The 17,462-nt window shown below is 52.2% G+C and overlaps 1 protein-coding gene across 1 annotated transcript; it reads left to right on the forward strand.

Moving 5' to 3' along the window:
- Nucleotides 1-1,116: 1,116 nt before the first annotated feature.
- On the forward strand, nucleotides 1,117-17,124 carry FAM89A (family with sequence similarity 89 member A). The gene is made up of 2 exons (XM_040967919.1): nucleotides 1,117-1,407; nucleotides 16,090-17,124. Exons 1-2 carry the CDS (start codon nucleotides 1,117-1,119, stop codon nucleotides 16,351-16,353), a joined length of 555 nt encoding a protein of 184 aa, XP_040823853.1. The 3' UTR covers nucleotides 16,354-17,124.
- The last annotated feature ends 338 nt before the right edge of the window (nucleotides 17,125-17,462 follow it).

The following is a 17,462-nucleotide window of genomic DNA, read 5'->3' on the forward strand; positions in this document are numbered from 1 at the left end:
AGAAATTCAGGCCCAGGTGTGAACCACAGGTCAAAGTGCCTCTCGCCCCTTCTCTCCCTGACTCTCCCATGGGGCAAACTGGTAAGCTTCCAGTAGACACCCAGTGTTTAAACAGGTGAATGAATGAATAGCTGGCAGCTGGAAGCATGACTGGCTAGCCAGTGGAAGGCACTGCACCATGCGGAGGTGGAAAATTCTAGGGCAGTGGCTGGGGTGGGATGCCTTCTGGGTGCTCTGAGATCACAGTGCCTGTCTGGGGCTTTTGCTTGTCAGCCTCACCGAGAGGGCCAGGGAGCCAGTTTCAAAGACTTTGCTTCTAGGGCAGCTCAACAGGGTGACAGATTAAAGAGAGAATGTGTCCTGGGGGTGCAGATCTATTTCATGCAGGGTGTCTGAAGCACGTGGAACAGTATATTTAGAACAACCAGCTCCTTTATAGTCCAGATCCTTTATATTCATCAGGGGGCATTAAAAAGTGGCTCACTCTATAGGGCAGTTGCTGCACTGGTTTCCAGTCTGTGGTTGAGCTGTGTGGCTGGCATTTCCATTATTTCTGGAAGGGACAAGCCTGTTTCCATCTCCTCTCTGAGTTATGTCTGATGACCTGAGTGGACAGTCTGCGGCAGCCCCAGCCCTGGCCCGCAGCGAGGTGGACGTGACCAGCGGAGCTCTGCGTACCGTCCTGGGGCGGGGGTGGGGGCTGTGGCTGGACTCCATCCTCCTGCCCAGTGTCCCAGCCGGCACCGGCTAAGCCCCGTCGGGGCGGATCTGAAGCAATGACCTCCCTTCGGTCATTCGGGGCAGCTCTGCGGACTGGCTCACCGGAAGTGGGGCAAGGACTGGGGCTCGGCCACACACCGCGAGCGCCATCAGGTGAGAGGCGTGCGGAGCGGAGGTGTGAGGGGGACCGGCGGTCGGAGGAGCGGTGCCCGGACGGGTTGGGGGCTCGGCTGGAGGCCGGGGAGGTGGGGTGCGGAGGGGAAGCCTGGGCGCGTGGGCTGGGCGGGGCTGCGGGGAGGGAAGTGGGCGGGCGCCTCCGGGAAGGGGGCGGGCCGGGGCCAGTGGAGAGTCGTGGGCGCGGGCGGGCAGCAGGGCGCGTGGTCGGGCAGCGGCGCGATGAGCGGGGCCGGCGCGGGGCCAGGGTCCGCGGGCTCGGGCGCAGTCCGGGGGCTGCGCGTGGACGGGCTGCCCCCGCTGCCCAAGAGCCTGAGCGGACTGCTGCACTCGGCGTCGGGCGGCGGCGCGTCGGGGGGCTGGCGCCACCTGGAGCGCCTCTACGCCCAGAAGTCACGCATCCAGGACGAGCTGAGCCGCGGGGGCGCGGGCGGCGGCGGGGGCCGGGGGTCGGCGCTGCCCTCCAAGCCCCCCAACCTGGACGCGGCGTTGGCTCTGCTCCGCAAGGAGATGGTAAGGAGGCTCCGTGGGCTGGGCTTCTTCCCGTCCGGGCTCGCTGTCCCAAGAAAGTTCGCTGGCAGCCGCGCTTTGCTCCGGAAGTCCCCGCGCCCACCCTCCGCTGTTTGGCCCCTGGGCCCCAAGCATCGTCCATCCACCCACTTTCACTAGCCCTCTCTGTGTTGCTCTCTGAGGGCAGCTTCCGGACACCCAGAACCCCTACTGCTGTTCCAGCTGGCACGAAGACGCGGGCGCTCACGGTGCGGGGTTTGCGCTCTGTCTAGGTGGAGGGGGTGGTGGCAGCTTTGTGCCCCATCTCCCGCGGGAAACCAGACTCCTGATGAGGGAACGCCTTCCTTGTCTCTCTCGCAACCCCAGGAGCTGTTCGCGTTTGGGTTTTGTTGCTCTAAAAAGACTGGTTTTGTCTGCCCCGAGTGTGGACAGCAGAATGGAACAGGCTATCCCGCTGCCCCGCGCCACAGGCCGCTCGGCTAGAATCCGATTACCCTGGGATGGCCCAGCACGCCTTGCGCCCCTGTGCACCTGGTAAAGCTGATTCCCTAGCCTCTCACTTGAGCCATGTGGCAGTCAGCCTGTGTGTGTGGCTGAGGTTCATGTGGGTTCTTGGGATTGTGTCTGCGCGCCGAACACTGGACTTAGCTTTTCTTGGTCTTCAGATAGTGCAGTAGGTGTTTGGGAAATGGGACAGGCAGGTGGTGCTAATAACCATCACTTGTAGGCACAGGCCTGGCTCAAGGGGGATGGAAAAACTTCCTTTCCTGTGGTTCCTGGTCACTCCACCCACCCAGTTCTAAGCACTACCCTTTACCTTCATCAAGTCTGGGTTCTCTCCCTCTCTTAGGGCGGGTAGGTATTAAGGAAATCGAATAGAGGGACATTACTTTTTCTCCTAAGAATGAGTTTGCCAGAAAATGTGTCACTGGTGCATTTAAAATATGGTTTAGAAAAATTCAATGTGTGTATATTTTTGTTTTGAGACTCTTCTGTGTCCTGAAAACTAAGGCTTAATTGAGTCCAAAAAGCAGCTGTAACACTTTGTCATCACTTGGCTAAGTCATCTTCCCACTCTGGCGGGCGTGCAGGCGATGTCCAGCTCTCTGAAAGGATTCTCTGAGCTTCTTAGCGAAGCCCTTCAAGGCCAGGCCGACCATTTTTACATTTTAGTCAACCATTAGTTGACAGGAGCAGGCAGTAGTATAGGTGAGCTGCATTTTCATTCAGTAAAGCTGCACCCAGGGTGGAAGTAGACCCAGTGTACCCCAAGGTGTGAGAGGAAGCCCATGCACCCCTGGTTCCTGCTGTGGCAGCAGCAGCGCTGGGCCACTCCCAGGCAGCTCGGATTTGTAAACAGCTCAGGGCATCTTGTTGTGGTGGCGGCTTGGGGAGTCACCAGACATTCCCTAGAGTATTTTTCCAGGTCCCTCCTGGTGTGATGGAAGTTCAGCCACAACCTTCTAATTACGTGCTGGACCTAAGCCCTGCCAGAGCCTGCTGGCACTGTCAGGAAAATAAACAGTCGCTGGAGCTGGCCCGGCACTCAGCTGGGCTGAAGGTGAACAGCACTGGGCAGGTCTTGACGGGTTGCTTTCAAGAAATGTCACAAGGTCTGATCTGCTGGATTTTTTTTTTTTAAAGATTAATTTATTTTTATTGGAAAGGCAGAGTTACAGAGAGAGAGGAGAGACAAATCTTCCCTTTGCTGGTTCATCCCCCACATAGCTGCAATGACCAGAGCTGGGCTGACCTGAAGCCAGGAGCCTCTTCCGAGTCCAATGTGGGTTTAAGGACCCTCCTCTGCTGCCTTCCAGGCCAGGAACAAGAAGTGGAGCCTCCGGGACTTGAACCAGTGCCCACAGGGGATGCTGGCCCTAGCCTGCTATTACATGGCACTGGTTAGAGATTTGCTGACATGGGCTATTGGGAGTCTCAGCCCCAGTGAGCCCCCCTTAGGGAGACATTGCAAGATAAGAACTGGGAGTTCATTTCTGACTTCACTCAGAATAGTGTTGATCTCTTGAACTTGGAAGGCTCCAGGTCAGAGACAAGGGACATAATTAGACAGAGTGGCAGAAGGGACAGAAGGCCAGAAAGAGGACTAGCTCCCCGCAAGAGTGGGTTGGGCCCCTTTGCATGAGGCTTAGCTCCCTGTTGGTGTGGAAAACTTCAGTAAGTAACAGGATTTCACTAAGAATGAAGAACCCTGGGAGGGTAGCAGCAAAGCCAGCCCTTGAGAAAGAGCAGGGACCGGGGCAAATGGCCCACGTGCGCTGGGCAAGTAGCAAAGAGGGGTTCCAGCGGGAGCCCGGCCAGGTCAGACTTGGACTCTGAAGAAGTGATTTCACTAGCAGGGTGCAGAGGGGAGACCTGGAGCTGGGAGGCTCCCTGGGGAGATGGCTGACCCCCAGGTGATGGGAGGGCCCTGCACCCCATCAGGACTCCGAGGCAGAAACTGTGAGTTGGGACAAGTGATGAGATAGGAATCCACGGTGGCATAAGCTATATTGTGGGAAGTGTAGTTAAGTGAACCAACTTAAGATCATTCATGGGGCTGGCACAGTAGCCTAGTGGCTGAAGTCCTTGCCTCACACTCCCGGGATCCTATATGGGTGCTTGTTTGTGTTCTGGCGGCCACACTTCCCATCCAGCTCCCTGCTTATGGCCTGCGGAAGCAGTAGATGATGATCCAAAACCTTGAGACCCTGTACCTGCATGGGAGACCCGGGATAAGTTCCTGGCTCCTGGCTTTGGCTCAGCTTAGCTCTGGCTCTTGCAGCCATTTGGAGAAGTGAGCCAGCAGATGGAAGAGCTTTCATGCTTTCCTTCTTCTGTAAATCTGCCTTTCAAATAAAAATGAATCTTAAAAAAAAAAAATTCATGGAAAGTGTTACCCTAAAAACTGCATGGATTTCAAAAGAATTCTTTTTTTATGTTATTTACAATCTATCTTCTAATTTTTGTTTATGTACTCAAAGGGAAAGATGGGGCTCCTGCTTATTGGCGGGCTGCCCAGGAGCCTGCAGTGGCTGACTGCAGCAGGCAGGTCAGTCCAGGTTTCCACACGGGTGGCAGGCACCTGCGTGCTGAGCCATCACTGCTGCCTCCCGGGGGGGCTTTGGACAGGACTTGGGGACCAGGCTAGGCTCAGTGCCTGCTGCATTTCAAACTTACATTGCACCAAAGTAAACATCTTTTAACTCCAGTTTTTAAATTCCCTTTTAAGTCCAGTTTACACAGACTTTGTGCAGTGACCTCCTAAGTGACGTTTTGAAGGTGGCCTATCAGCCTTTGGGAAGGTTACAGCCGCGGGGGTGGAGAAAGGGCAACTGGCTGCTTCAGGGGGAAGAGGGTGCTGGGTGTTGCACCTGCGGAGCTTGGGGCCAGGATGCTTGGAGCTGAGGAAGGAAATGCACTCTCCAAGGGGAGGAGGTGCCTGGGTTCGAGCCTGGGGAGACGAGGCCAGGCTGAGAGGGCAGGGGTGAGTGCTGTGGATTCTGACCCATGACCAGTGACGTCAGGCTCTGCCCTGAGAGTCCCTGCTCTGAGGAGCCCCTTGTCTGTGAAATGCTGCACCCCCGTGAGTCCCTGTCTTTGCCCCAGAGAGGGAGTTTTCCTGTTGGAAACTGGAAAGGTCACACAGGCGGTTATAGCTCTGTGGACCAGAACCGCCCCTAACATTTTCAAAAATGTTTTGACATCTGTGGATAAGTTTACTTGGGTGTATGTTAATTATAAAGTACTGTGGCAGATACAGGGCTGAACAGGGAATACCTAACAGCTGAAGAGATGCTAGATAAGGGTGACCTTGAGACGATGTTGTTTGTTGCTCATTATTATTATTAGTGACAAAATGATTTTGTTTTTTAGTCTGTTTTTTTTTCCCTTTTATGAGTCTTAGCTTATTTCTCATTATATTAGTATAGAAACTCAATCTAGTCTAGCTTTAGCAGAGGAAAATCATGGTACAGGCTTGGGTGTATAAAAGGTTTTTTCCAAAACTTACTGGAATAATGGGATTATTAGTCTGCTTTGATGTGAAAGCTTTTAAAATCCACACATGCTCCTTAGCGACCTAGGGTACCAAAGCAAAATTGACCCCAGAAGTCAGGGTAGTCTTCTCGCGGCCCCCAAAGGTTTACTCTTTTCCTTTCTTAGCACTGCTGCTAGGTAGTGTCCCCACTCAGTCTTGGTCACGCTTCCTGGTTCCAGTTTGTAAACTCCGTGGATGGACACCAGTCGGCCAGCCCGGGCCAGTCTGGGCAGCCCGCCCCAGCCAGTAGAGCTAAGGGCAGGATTGTGCTTTAGTAGCATGGTGTTACCACATGGATGGTGCCGGGGACTGGGTGTTCGTGCAGAGAGGGCAGTTGCCAGGGTTGGAGCCAGGGGCTACTGGACTAGCAAGATTCTAGGTGTTTGCTGCAGACCCCTTTCTGCACAAAAACACTCTGCCCCCGGGGCTTCCACAGCTTGAAAGACTTTAATCTCCTTACTCTGATGGCCTTTCAGAGCCAGCCTAAGTGGGTCCCTGGTGTGTACATTCTTTGCATAGATTTCTACATAGACTGTCCCATCCAGTGGCTCATTAAGCATACCCGTATCCCAGAGTCACACCTGAGTCTAAAGACGGGCTGGCGTGTGCAGCGAGCAGTGTATCTGGCTCTTGGATCCTGCTGCTGACATTAGCAGTGGCAGGTCCTGCTAGCTAGCTACACCTTGGGATATCTTTGCCTTTTTTTTTTTTTTTTTTTTGCTTTAAAACTAGCAGTCAGTTTTTTCAGTCTCCCACCTGTGAGTGTGGGAAGCCCTCCATGCAGAGCTTGGCCGAGTTCCTTATCTGCAGTGGTGGGAGGAGGAATTGAATCTAAGGGGAATATGTTTGACTTCTGAAACTCATCATGATAAGCTTTAGCATATTTTAGCTTCAGCAGCTACCAAATATCTAGTGAATTAGCCCAATGAGTGGATTTCAGGAAACAGGCATTAGCCTGAATGGCCAGTCAGATTTAGAGAGAAGGAGAGACAGAAAAATTTTCTATCTGCTGGTTCTCTCCCCAAGTGGCTACAATGGCCAGAACTGAGCCATCTGAAGCCAGGAGCCTGGAGCTGCTTCTGGGTCTCCCACATGGGCTGTCCTCTGCTGCACTCCCAGTCCACCAGCAAGGATGGGAAATGGAGCAACTGAGACATGAACTGGCATCCATGTGGGATCCCAGCGCATGCAAGGTGGAGACTTTTGCCACTAGGGTACTGAGCTGGGCCCCAAAACAATGATTCTTTAAAATGTGGTCTGGGAACTCTTTTGGAGGTTCCTATGACTTTTGGGGTCCGTAATTATACGGTGGTGATACTGAAAATACTGACAGATGTTAGGAGATGTGGCAACATTTGAAAGATCTGCACAGTGTCTTGAAATAATTTTCCCCATGACTGGTGGTTGATAGGAAATAACGTGCTTACATTGCGGGACTGATGGGTTAGCTGTAACAGTGTGGAGAGTGTGGGTATAGCTTTAAATTCTGTCTTACAACTAGCTGAAGAATAGTGGCAACAAGAAATACTCACCACACTTGTTTGAAGAGGGTATGAAAATGGTTTCTCTTCCAGTTACCCATCTCCAAAGACACATTTTCTTCATTAATCGTCAGCTGAAACAGCATGTCACCTAGGACCCAGATGTGGAAGCACAGTAGCTAGGCATTTTGAAAGATTCCCCCCAAAATGCTATCTATAAAAAGCTAGAGGTTTATTTGTTTGTAATGGATTTTACTGGAAAGGTAGATTTAATAGAGGAGATTCTCACACACACACACACACACACACACACACACACACACACACACACAGAGAGAAAAAGAGATCTTCCATCTCAGGTCCACTCCCCAAATGTCCGCAAGGGTTGGAGCTGAGCTGAAACAAAGCCAGGAGCCGGGGGCTGCTTCCAGGCTTGTCACATGAGTGCAATGCCTGAGGACTTGGGCCATCCTCTGCTTTCCCAGTTCATAGGTAGGGAGTTGGATTAGAAGTGGAGCAGCCAGGACTCGAACCCTTGTCCGTACGGAATGCCAACATTGCATGCTGAGGATTAGTGTACTAAGCTACTACACTGGCACCAGTGGGTTAGTACATGTTATAAAGATTCTCAGTTTTAATTTCTAGTAAGGTAAATAGTATTAGGTCATTCCACATAAACAAAAGCTCTTGGGGATCCCTGATCATTTTTTTGAGAGTATTAAAAAGTCCTAAGACCAAAACATTCGAAGTTGGCTTCTTTACAGCAGGGAGCTGTGGAAGACTGGCTTGTATACTTATAAACTATTTGAGTTTTAATGTAATTACAATGCTTTGTTGTTATAATCAAATGAAAATATGCAGTGATACCTCTTAAAAGAAATAGTCGATTGCCTTTCTTCCTTAAGACGGAATGAGAGGAAATGGACTTGTTCTGATGTTAGTTTGGGTTAGAGAGAAACAGGAGAATCCTAAGGGGCAAAAATGGGCTTTGTACGGGTGTAGATGGCCTAGTTGTTAAAGGTTAATAGAAAACCTGCTCAATTGGTAGAGAAATCTGGGAAGGCGTGGGGTGTGGAGCGGACTTGAGGACTGACCCGCTGTGAGGGTGCTGCCCCACAACCTGGTTAGTCTGACCAGAAACCCCATGGTTTCTGTGAGTTTGGTCCTGGGAGTGGCAAGTGGTAGAATAGCCGGCTGGCCGGCCGCCCACGTGCTTGTGCCCTGGAGAGGAGATGGTCGCTGTTGGGGGAAGCTTCCCTAGTGGGTACCAAGCTAAAGGCCACAGCTTAGCACTTAGAGGCCATCAGGGTGTTTCTGTGAGACCTGAGTGGCTCACAGTGTGTCCCGCGCCATGCAGCACTGGCGAAGGCCGCCCCTTCCGTGTCCTTCTGGGAACGGGGTGCAGGGCCGTGTTCCTCTGTCAGCACATCCTTTATGTGAAATCAAGTTCTGTCCGATTGGGTCCCTTCTTGCTTCTGGGACAGCCCAGTCCTGCGGATATACACTAGACACCTAGATTAGCTTGGAGGCATTTACCGAGTCCTGGCTGAAGCGGAGTGAGGGCCAACTGCGGATGACGTGTCCTCATTCTTTTTGTCTTAGAAAAGAGACTGTGGGAATTCTCTCATTGTCAGTTCACACTTGGGGATCATAGGAAATACAGGAAATCCGGGGAAGCCAAAGGTAAAAGTGGCCTGTGATCTTCACCGCCTGCTACACTGGTGCAGACAGGAAGTCATGCCTTCCACTCTCCCCTGCGTCGCCCATGCAGGCTGGTGCCACTTGTTGCAGTCGTGCGCATCCGCCCACTAGTCCTGCTGCTGCCTTGCTCTGGGCTTGTTTCCCCAGCAAAGAAAATATTTATGTATTTATTTGCATCTAGTTTGAAAGGCAGAGAGAGGGAGAGTCAGTCCTCTACTTGTTGGCTCACTCCCCAAATGTCTGCTGCAGGCAGGAGCTTGGAAACCTATCCAGATCTGCCACTTGGGTGGCAAAGCACCTGAGTGCCTGAGTCATCCTTGGCTGCCTCCCAGCGTGTGCATTAGCAGGAAACTGAGGCAGAAGTGCAGAAGCTGGGGCTCAAACCAGGCGCCCCCAGATGGGGCTGACATTGCAGGTGGCATCTTACCATTGTGCCCAGTGCCCATCCTTAGTTTCCTTCCATTGACAGAATTAATGTCTGCTGGGACTGGCACGATGGTCTGACAGGCTGAGCCTCTGCCTACAGTGCTGGCATCCCATATAGGCTCCTGTTCAAGTCCCAGCTGCCCCACTTAGGATCCAGTGCCCTGCTTATGGCCTGGGAAAATAGCGGAGGATGGACCATGTCTTTGATGTGGGAGACCAGGAAGAAGCTCCTGACTCCCTGTTTCAAATGGGCTCAGCTCCAGCTATTGCAGCCATCTGCAGAGTGAACTAGCAGGTGGAAGATCTCTCTCTGTGTCTCTCCTTCTCTCTAGATCTCTGAGTTTCAAGTAAAATAAATAACTTTTTTTTAAAAAGATTTATTTATTTTTTTTTATTGGAAAGGCGGATATACAGAGAGGAGAGACAGAGAGGAAGATCTTCATCCGATGATTCACTCCCCAAGTGAGCGCAACGGCCGATGCTTTGCCAATCCGAAGCCAGGAGCCTCTTCTGGGTCTCCCACGCGGGTGCAGGGTCCCAAAGCTTTGGGCCGTCCTTGACTGCTTTCCCAGGCCACAGGCAGGGAGCTGGATGGGAAGTGGGGCTGCCGGGGATAGAACCGGCGCCCATAAGGGATCCCGGGCGTGCAAGGCGAGGACCCCAACCACTGCGCCATCGCGCTGGGCCCAAATAAATAACTCTTTAAAAAAAAATTTAGTGTCTGTCTCACAAAAATGAAGAGGATCTATTCGCTGGGAAAAGACTCGTTAGCTCATTTACAAGTTGTGTGGTGTTTGAAGGCTTTCAGGTATTGTTGGTTCTTTCTCTAAGAGGTTTTTTAAAAGTGTGCTCTCTTGTTTATTAGCCATGCACACCCACTATCTATTTTATTACAAGCATTTTGAAAGTTAAAGAGAAGTGTAATTATTAGGAATATATTGAAGCAGTACAGACATTGAACAGCTGGTAATCTGTTGCCTCCTACACCCAGTGTCACTTTGCAGAAGGTCCTGGCAACAGACATTTCCTCCTGCGGTCAACAGCTTGTGTGTGTGTATGTGAGTGAGGGGGGTGGGGTGTGTCGGTGTGGAGGGGTAAGTGTGGGTGTGTGGGGGGTGGGGGTGGGTGTGTGGGGAGTGGGGGTGGGTGTGTGGGGGGTGGGGTGGGTGTGCGCACATGCACACGTGCAGGGAGACCCTCCTGATGTTCCTGTGCAACGTGAACTTTGGTGCCTAGCTGTCGACTTGCACGTTGTTCTCCAGGACTCCCCAGCTGGCAGGTTCTTCCAAAGGATGACCTAGTTCTGATGGTCCACCCACACTGTAGCCATGGTTTCTGTAAAGCCTTTTCCACTGTGGTTGAGAAATTGCACTGGGCTGGCACGCCGGGCATCATTTTGAGGAAGGCTTCAGTGGGACTTCTGAGACTGATGGAGCATTGCCCCGCCCTTCCTCTTCACCCAATCCTCCTGGAAACACCTCCAACAACTTGGCAGTCTGGGATTCTTTGAAGTACTGGAGGAAGAAATAACCATTTATTTATTTGCTTGAGAGGTAGAGTTAACAGGGGGTGGGAGAAGGGGTGGGTTATAACATCCATCTGCTGGCTTATCTCCGGATGGCTGCAACAGCCAGGGCTGGACCAAGCTGAAGCCAGGAGGAGGCAGGGATTTCTTCTGCTCTGGCTGCTGGGGGAGTGACGGCGCCCAAGGACCTGGACTGTGCTCTGCTGTTTGCATCAATAAAAATTTCCCTGTGAAGGCTCCTCCCATCCTGCAAGCCTGTCTTTTGTCTCCCAGCAATCATGTTGCTACCTCACATTGCTCAGTTCTGAAGAACTCCCACCCCCACTGCAGCCGCCTGAAATACTAAGACATCTGTGGGATGTGAAGCCCAGCTGGGCCCCCCATCCTGTCTGAGGTGTGTTCCTGTGCGGAACCTATTGTTCACAAGGAGAGGGAAACAGTTTCCAGGGTGCTCAGGGCTCCAGCCATTGTTGGGAGCGCTGCGGCCTGGGGAACCACCTGGGTGTGCGGCAAAAGGGGCCTGGGAGAGGAGGCTGGGGGATGAAGAGGAAGGAAGCAGGAAGCCTGAAGGGAGAGAGGAAGGACTGGCAGTGACAGCCCACGCCAAGGGAGGCCGGCTGCTTGGTCCCTTACTTGGAGGCTGCGGTCGGGGAGTACAGATGTCAGGGTCTGGAACTGCTGTGTTTTTCGTCACTGCTTTCCAGTGAGCATGGTCTGGGGACACCCGCCTTCCTGCCAGGATACATACCAGCTAATCCCCCTCCGACAGGCCCTGTCTAGCCGTGGCCCTGATCCATAGCCTGTGATGGTGGCACTGCTGGGTGCTTCTCCCCGCAGCTGCAGATGGCTACCCTTTGCGTGGACAACAGTGCAGATGTGGTGGGGTCTCCTTGGCTTTTCTCAGGCAACTTGTGTGGTTCCATAGGCCTGTTTTACTTGGCATGTATTTAATTGTATAGTTTAATTATTTTATGTATTTAACTGTGTAGTAGATGTGTGGTTCCACTGACCTGTGTGCTTGGCATGTGTTTAATTGTGTAATAGATGCATGTTTCCATTGGCCTGTGTGCTTGGTGTATAATTTTGTAGTAGATGTGTTACTAGGTGTGTGCAGGGCCATGCTGTGCCTCTTGTTTCCAGGATGGTGTCTTACCCAGTCACAAGCCTGCTTCCTTGACTCAGCCTTGTGCTGCCAGACACACAGGTCCTGCGTGGCCCTGGAGGTACCTGGGAACTGGCATTGTCGGGGAAAGTCTAGAGCCACAGGGAAGTGAGAGCCCTATATACTTGAGAAGGTGTCCGTACCGCCAAGCCCAGGCTCCTGCTGTCATCCTGGCTGACCTGAAGCCACCCCAGCCAGGTGGGAATCAGACTGGTTTTGGCAGCATGTCCCTCACTGCCTCGGAGGCAGGCGATATGTGACTCAGCGGGGAGGCTGGGGCTTGCCCAGCTCTGTTGGTGTCCCAGTGACTCTGGGGAACTTAGTTCCTTACTCACCATGAGCTTCTGCCATGATGTTCTGAGCCAATGCCAGTGTGGTGCTGGGGGGCAGGGGTGTGGATTTAGTAAAGTTAATACTTTTTTTTTAATTAGAAAAGATAAGCGCGTGGGAGTTTGCTGAGTTAAGTTCCGTGCTGTGATTTCTGTGTTAGAATCTGAGGATCTTGCAGGGGAATCTTGGAAAGTCAGAGCAGGTCTATGGGAAAGGACCCTGGCTATTAGTGCAGCAGAATGTTGATGCTGCAGCTGCTGAAAGAGTCTGAGAAGTTACACACACACACACACACACACACACACACACACACACACACACACGGGTGTAGAGCTGATGGAATAAAAATGGTCTTGATATTGAAAGGGTGGTTCGGAAAGAGTGCCATTTGGCCTGCATGGTAAACAATAATACCTGCTGTTAAGGGCTACCTTCAGGCTTGGGGATTTAGCTTTTGTACTGAATAGCCACATGGTTTGGAAGCCCTGCCTTGTCGGCTGTGGGGTAGGGCATCCTTTCCTAGTGCAGAGTCTGCAGCCGCTGCATAGCCCTTCACAGAGCAGCGTGGCTGGCTGCTTTTCATCCTGTGCTGGCTATCTTCTAGCCAGAGGTGAGCGAGTGGCCCTTTTTCTCAGGGGCTATTCTCCAGTTCTGTGTTGAATGGGAAGAGGAAGGAAAGGACAGATCGGAAGCTCCCGCACCTGCTCAGAGTGAGCCTCTGTGTGCTAGCAGGGTAGCCAGGAAATCATGAAAGCAGGAACAACCACAGGCTGAGCCAGAAACCATCCGGGTCTCCCTGCCAGGTGTGTGTCGAGGGGAACTAGAACTCGAACTGTCACCTCCCAGGGTGTGTGTGAGCAGGCACCTGCGTCCGAAGTACAGGAGCTGAGACTTAACCAGATACTCCAGTACAGGAGGAGGCATCCCAAGCAGGGGCTTAATCCGCTGTACCATGCACCTGCACCGGGCCAGGCTTTGGCCCCAGCAGAGGTAGTCTTTGTTCTGCAGTCTTCCGTTTGGCCGGCTCGAAGTCCTGGACCAGTTTGAAGTCCTTGAAGAGTAAGATAGGTTGGTTCAGGAAAGCCGGAAAGATGTGTATGCCAAGAAAACTGGTCTTCACAAGAATTGGTAGTTAGGATCATCTGAGTAGGATTTTGTTTTGTTTGTTTTGTTTTTGAAAAAAAAATATTCATTTTTATTTGAAAGGCAGATTTTTACAGAGAGAGGAGGGACAGAGAAGATTGTCATTTGCTGCTCTATTTCCCAAAGGCCACAACAACCAAAGTTGAGCTGATACAAAGCCAGGAGCCAGGAACTTCTTTCCAGTCCCCCATGTGGGCGCAGGGTCCCAAGGCTTTGGGCTGTCCTTGACTGCCCTCCCAGGCCACAAGCAGGGAGCTGGATTGCAAGTGGAGCAGCCAGGATACAAACTAGCACCCATTTGGGATGCTGGTGCTTACAGGTGGAGAATTGCTGCTGTGTCACTGTGCTGGTCCCCCATCTGAGCAGGTTTGTTTGTTTGTTTTTAAGATTTATTTATCTTTATTGGAAAGGCAGATTTACAGAGAGGAGGAGAGAGAGAAAGATTTTCCATCTGCTGGTTCACTCCCCAAATGGCCGCAATGGCCAGAACTGAGCCAGTCTGAAGTTAGGAGCAAAGAATTTCCTCCAGGTCTCCCGCATGGGTGCAGGGTCCCAAGGCACTGGGTTATCTTCTACTGCTTTCCCAGGCCAAAGCATGGAGCTGGAAGGGAAGTGGGGCTGTTGTGACCTGAAACAGCACCCATATGGGGTTCCAGCGCATGCAACGTGAGGACTATAGAGTCTACTGTGCAGGGCCCCTTAGAGCAGTTTTTAAAGCACAGATGCCAGGTGCTGGCCCTGCCTCCTGGGCTGCATAGGGGTATGTGCACACACACAATCTCTCAAACTCTAACCAGGAAAAAGAGCAATGGTGTCTGATCTAGGAAGTATTGCCTGGGTATCCTCGGTTTGCCCATTGCCTAACCATTCAAGATTTATGTTTTGTTTTTGATTGATTGTTTTAGAGTGACAGAATGCAAGGGTAAGAGAGTGGACGAGACCTTTCATCTGTTCATTTATTCCCCAAATAGATGCACAGTCAGGGCTGGGCCAGAGAAGGCAGGAGCTGGGAAACCTATCTGGGTTTGTCACGTGGGTGGCAAGAATCTAAGCACTTGAACCATCTTCTACCTTCCCAGGTGTGTTAGCAGGGGGCTGGATCAGAAGCGGAGCAGTTGGGAATTGAACCAGCATTCTGATGTGGATTGCTGGCACTTAGGCTGTTGTGTCACCATGGTGGCCCCAAGGTGTGCTCTTGAGAGCAGGGTGCCATTGACCCATGGTTTGCTTGTAAGCACAGCCCAGGGAACTGTCTTTGATGGTAAAGTAGCAATGCTTGATTACACTAACTAAGAAAGTGCATGAGCCCATCTCAGCCTTTTTTATTGAGGGCAAGGACCTCGATATTGCCGTTGGCAATGGCAAAGCTTGGCCAGGAGGCTAGGCCCCTGACCTGTTGGCCAGGATTTCTCTCTGGGAAAGACCACTTGAGGGATGCTGGAAGCCTGAGGAGTCATGTCATTTAACAGTGTCCCCGTGTCCCCACCTGGCGGTCTTCTTTGCGGGCCAGCCCCATCTGCCCTTAGTGGTCTCTTCAGGCTGGGGCAGAGCCCATGGTTTTGCCAGGGAAGGGCATGGAAGAGCATGAGGAGCATCCTGCAGTGTAGGACTTCGGTCCCAAGGTGAATGCCTATTGCTGGGTCAGTGAGTCATTTTGGTGATTGTAACGGTGGCAGATCCTGCATCACTTTCTATATTTTTTGCATGTGTGCAGGTACCTGTGTGTTTTTAGCCCAAGAGGCAATTGACTCCTGCTTGCTAAAGTGGGTTGCTATTTAATTTAATTCTCTCAATAGCCTGGGAGAGGAATTATGATTCTGTTTTCCTATCAACCAAGTCTTCGAGGTGATGAACACTTTGCATGGGGGCCAAGAAGCAGAGGACAGGTCTCCCTCCATCTTGAGAGTGTTGCCCCTTGCAGCTCACGGTGCCGCTACGGCAGTGATCCCTGGGAGCTTGTTGGCCCCTGGCCTCCCAGCGGTCCTAGCCCTGCAGCCAACACTTGTGTGCACAGTCTGATCCCCATGTGGGTCTCCTGTGTGCTGATCTGTGCTGCGTTCCCACCAAGGGACTGCCTGGGTAGTGGGTCTAAGGGAGTGTGTTGTGTCCCTCTCTTTGGGGTTGGTGCATTCTTTTCCATGCAATAGGAGCTTGGGGAAAGAAGGGCTTGTAGACAGACACAGGCTTCCGTAAGCGATCCCTTCTCTGTCACGGTGTGCTTTCGTGGTAGGAGTTTCCAAGAGCAACTTCAGACCCTACAGCTTGCAGCTTCTTGGGCTGCCTTGTGTAGGTCAGGTGCTCTGGGCGGGGAACTGGGAGGATCTTGCCATCATCTTGGCAAGAGCCTGACCCTGCCTGGAGGAGGGCGTCTGGCGACTGAGCCCACCTCTACAGAGCCCAGGGTCCAGCTGAGTGCTGCAGGAGCCAGTGTCCCCTTGGCTGAGGGGAACTGCTGTTACCGATAGGGGGCAGTTTGTAGCCCCCTGACTATTGAAAATTGACCGCATGGTATGGGGAAGGCCAGTGTGGCCAGAGGAAGTGACGCTTGTACCTTGGCATCCAGCAAAAATCCAGCTGGAGTGGCCAGATGGGCTGTGCTTCCTCACTGGGTGTGCCCAGGAGCCCAAGGTCAGTGCCACAGGCTGGCCTGCTGGTGTACAGGTGCCACCCTTGCTGGGTGCACTGAGTAATGTCTAAGGTGTGGGCACAGCCCAACTGACGTGTCCTCAAAACTGGACACCCAGAGCCCCCGAGGGATGCGTTGCAGCGTTTCCTGTAGGGGAGGAATGTGCTGGCGCCAGCAGATGGCTGGCTGCGGGTTCCACTGCAATTAGACCCCACCCTTACTTCTCCTTGTTGCCTCCCTGCCCTCCCCCTCAAGGTTGGCCTCCGTCAGCTGGATATGTCCTTGCTCTGCCAACTCTACAGCCTGTATGAGTCGATCCAGGAATACAAAGGAGCATGCCAAGCAGCGGCCAGCCCAGACTGCACCTACGCTCTGGAGAACGGCTTCTTCGACGAGGATGAGGAGTACTTCCAAGAGCAGAGCTCCCTCCAGGATGAGAAAGACGGAGGCCTATCACGGAACGGGTCATTGCCCGTCTCTTCCCTCTCCAGCAGCGACTGGGCTCTGGGGTCCCTGTAGAGGACAGTGGGCAGCCTCCCTGCCTGCTGGTCACGCCCTCAGCATCTGCTTCTTCCTGCCAGAAAGCTCCAGGGCTGCCGGGTCCACTTGCAGGGAGGAGACTCTCCACTGACACCTGGCGGCGGCCGGCTGCAACTGCCGCGGGGTTGCTCATCGAGAGACCCTGGACCCTGACACACTTGCCGTGCAGATCTCTCGCGAGGATGTGCGAGAGAATCTGTAGAAGGCCTCCAGGGGTGCCTGTGTGGGGTGGCTGCTTGTTAGTGACTTCCTTGAAGGCGGTAGGTTATTGGCACCCCGAGTGTTGTAAGGTTTGTGATGTGTGAACACCAGCGACTCACCGTGCCCTTCCTCAGCCTGCTCTGCAGCTTTTCTCGCTGTTTCATGAGCCTCTGAACCTCTTACTTCAGTTTTATTTATTTATAAGCTGCGTTACTAACTGGTCAGGTGACTTGGTGAGCGCTTTTGACTGAGAAATGAAGCATTTCTCTTGAAGCTTCCAAAAAGTTCTATCATTCCTTGTTCTTCAGATATAGGAGGAGAGATCGGAAGGTACGTTACATAAAACAAAACTGGAACAAACTAGTGGGTGGCATCAAGACAGTGGTTACCTTAAGCCTTAATATATTTATTCAAGTATTTTATGAAAACTGTATACTTTGTAGGTTTAAAAATGCAGATAAAATGATCAGCTGCCTGTTGTCTTGTGTTACTTTGTTCTGAATTCAGAATCATCGGCTTTGCCAACCTGGGTGCATTGAGCCCAGATAAACATGGAAAGCAAACTGGTCTGTTCCTTGCCGCTAAGTGACATGGGAACCTTGGTCTGTTGAGCACAACCCCTGCATCACCTCAGAAGTAGACCAGCAGCTGCACCAGATCTCATTGCTATGCTCCTGTTCTTCCCTTCAATTCAGTAATTGCTCCTTAGTTCCCCCTTTAGGCTGGAAGTTCACCTTGCCCTCTTGAACCATCAAGTATCACCTGTTCTGTGTGTACCAACTTATGTTTGGAACCAAGGTGAGATACAGAAGGCAGAGCATCCTGGCTTATTTTTTTTTATGTTGCAGGTAGCTAAAAGGAGGGGTGGCAGTAAGTGGCCTTAAGCA

This window comes from Ochotona curzoniae, unplaced genomic scaffold (assembly GCF_017591425.1).
Source record: "Ochotona curzoniae isolate NIBS_2020 unplaced genomic scaffold, NIBS_Ocur_1.0 scaffold_4683, whole genome shotgun sequence".
Lineage (NCBI taxonomy): Eukaryota > Metazoa > Chordata > Mammalia > Lagomorpha > Ochotonidae > Ochotona > Ochotona curzoniae.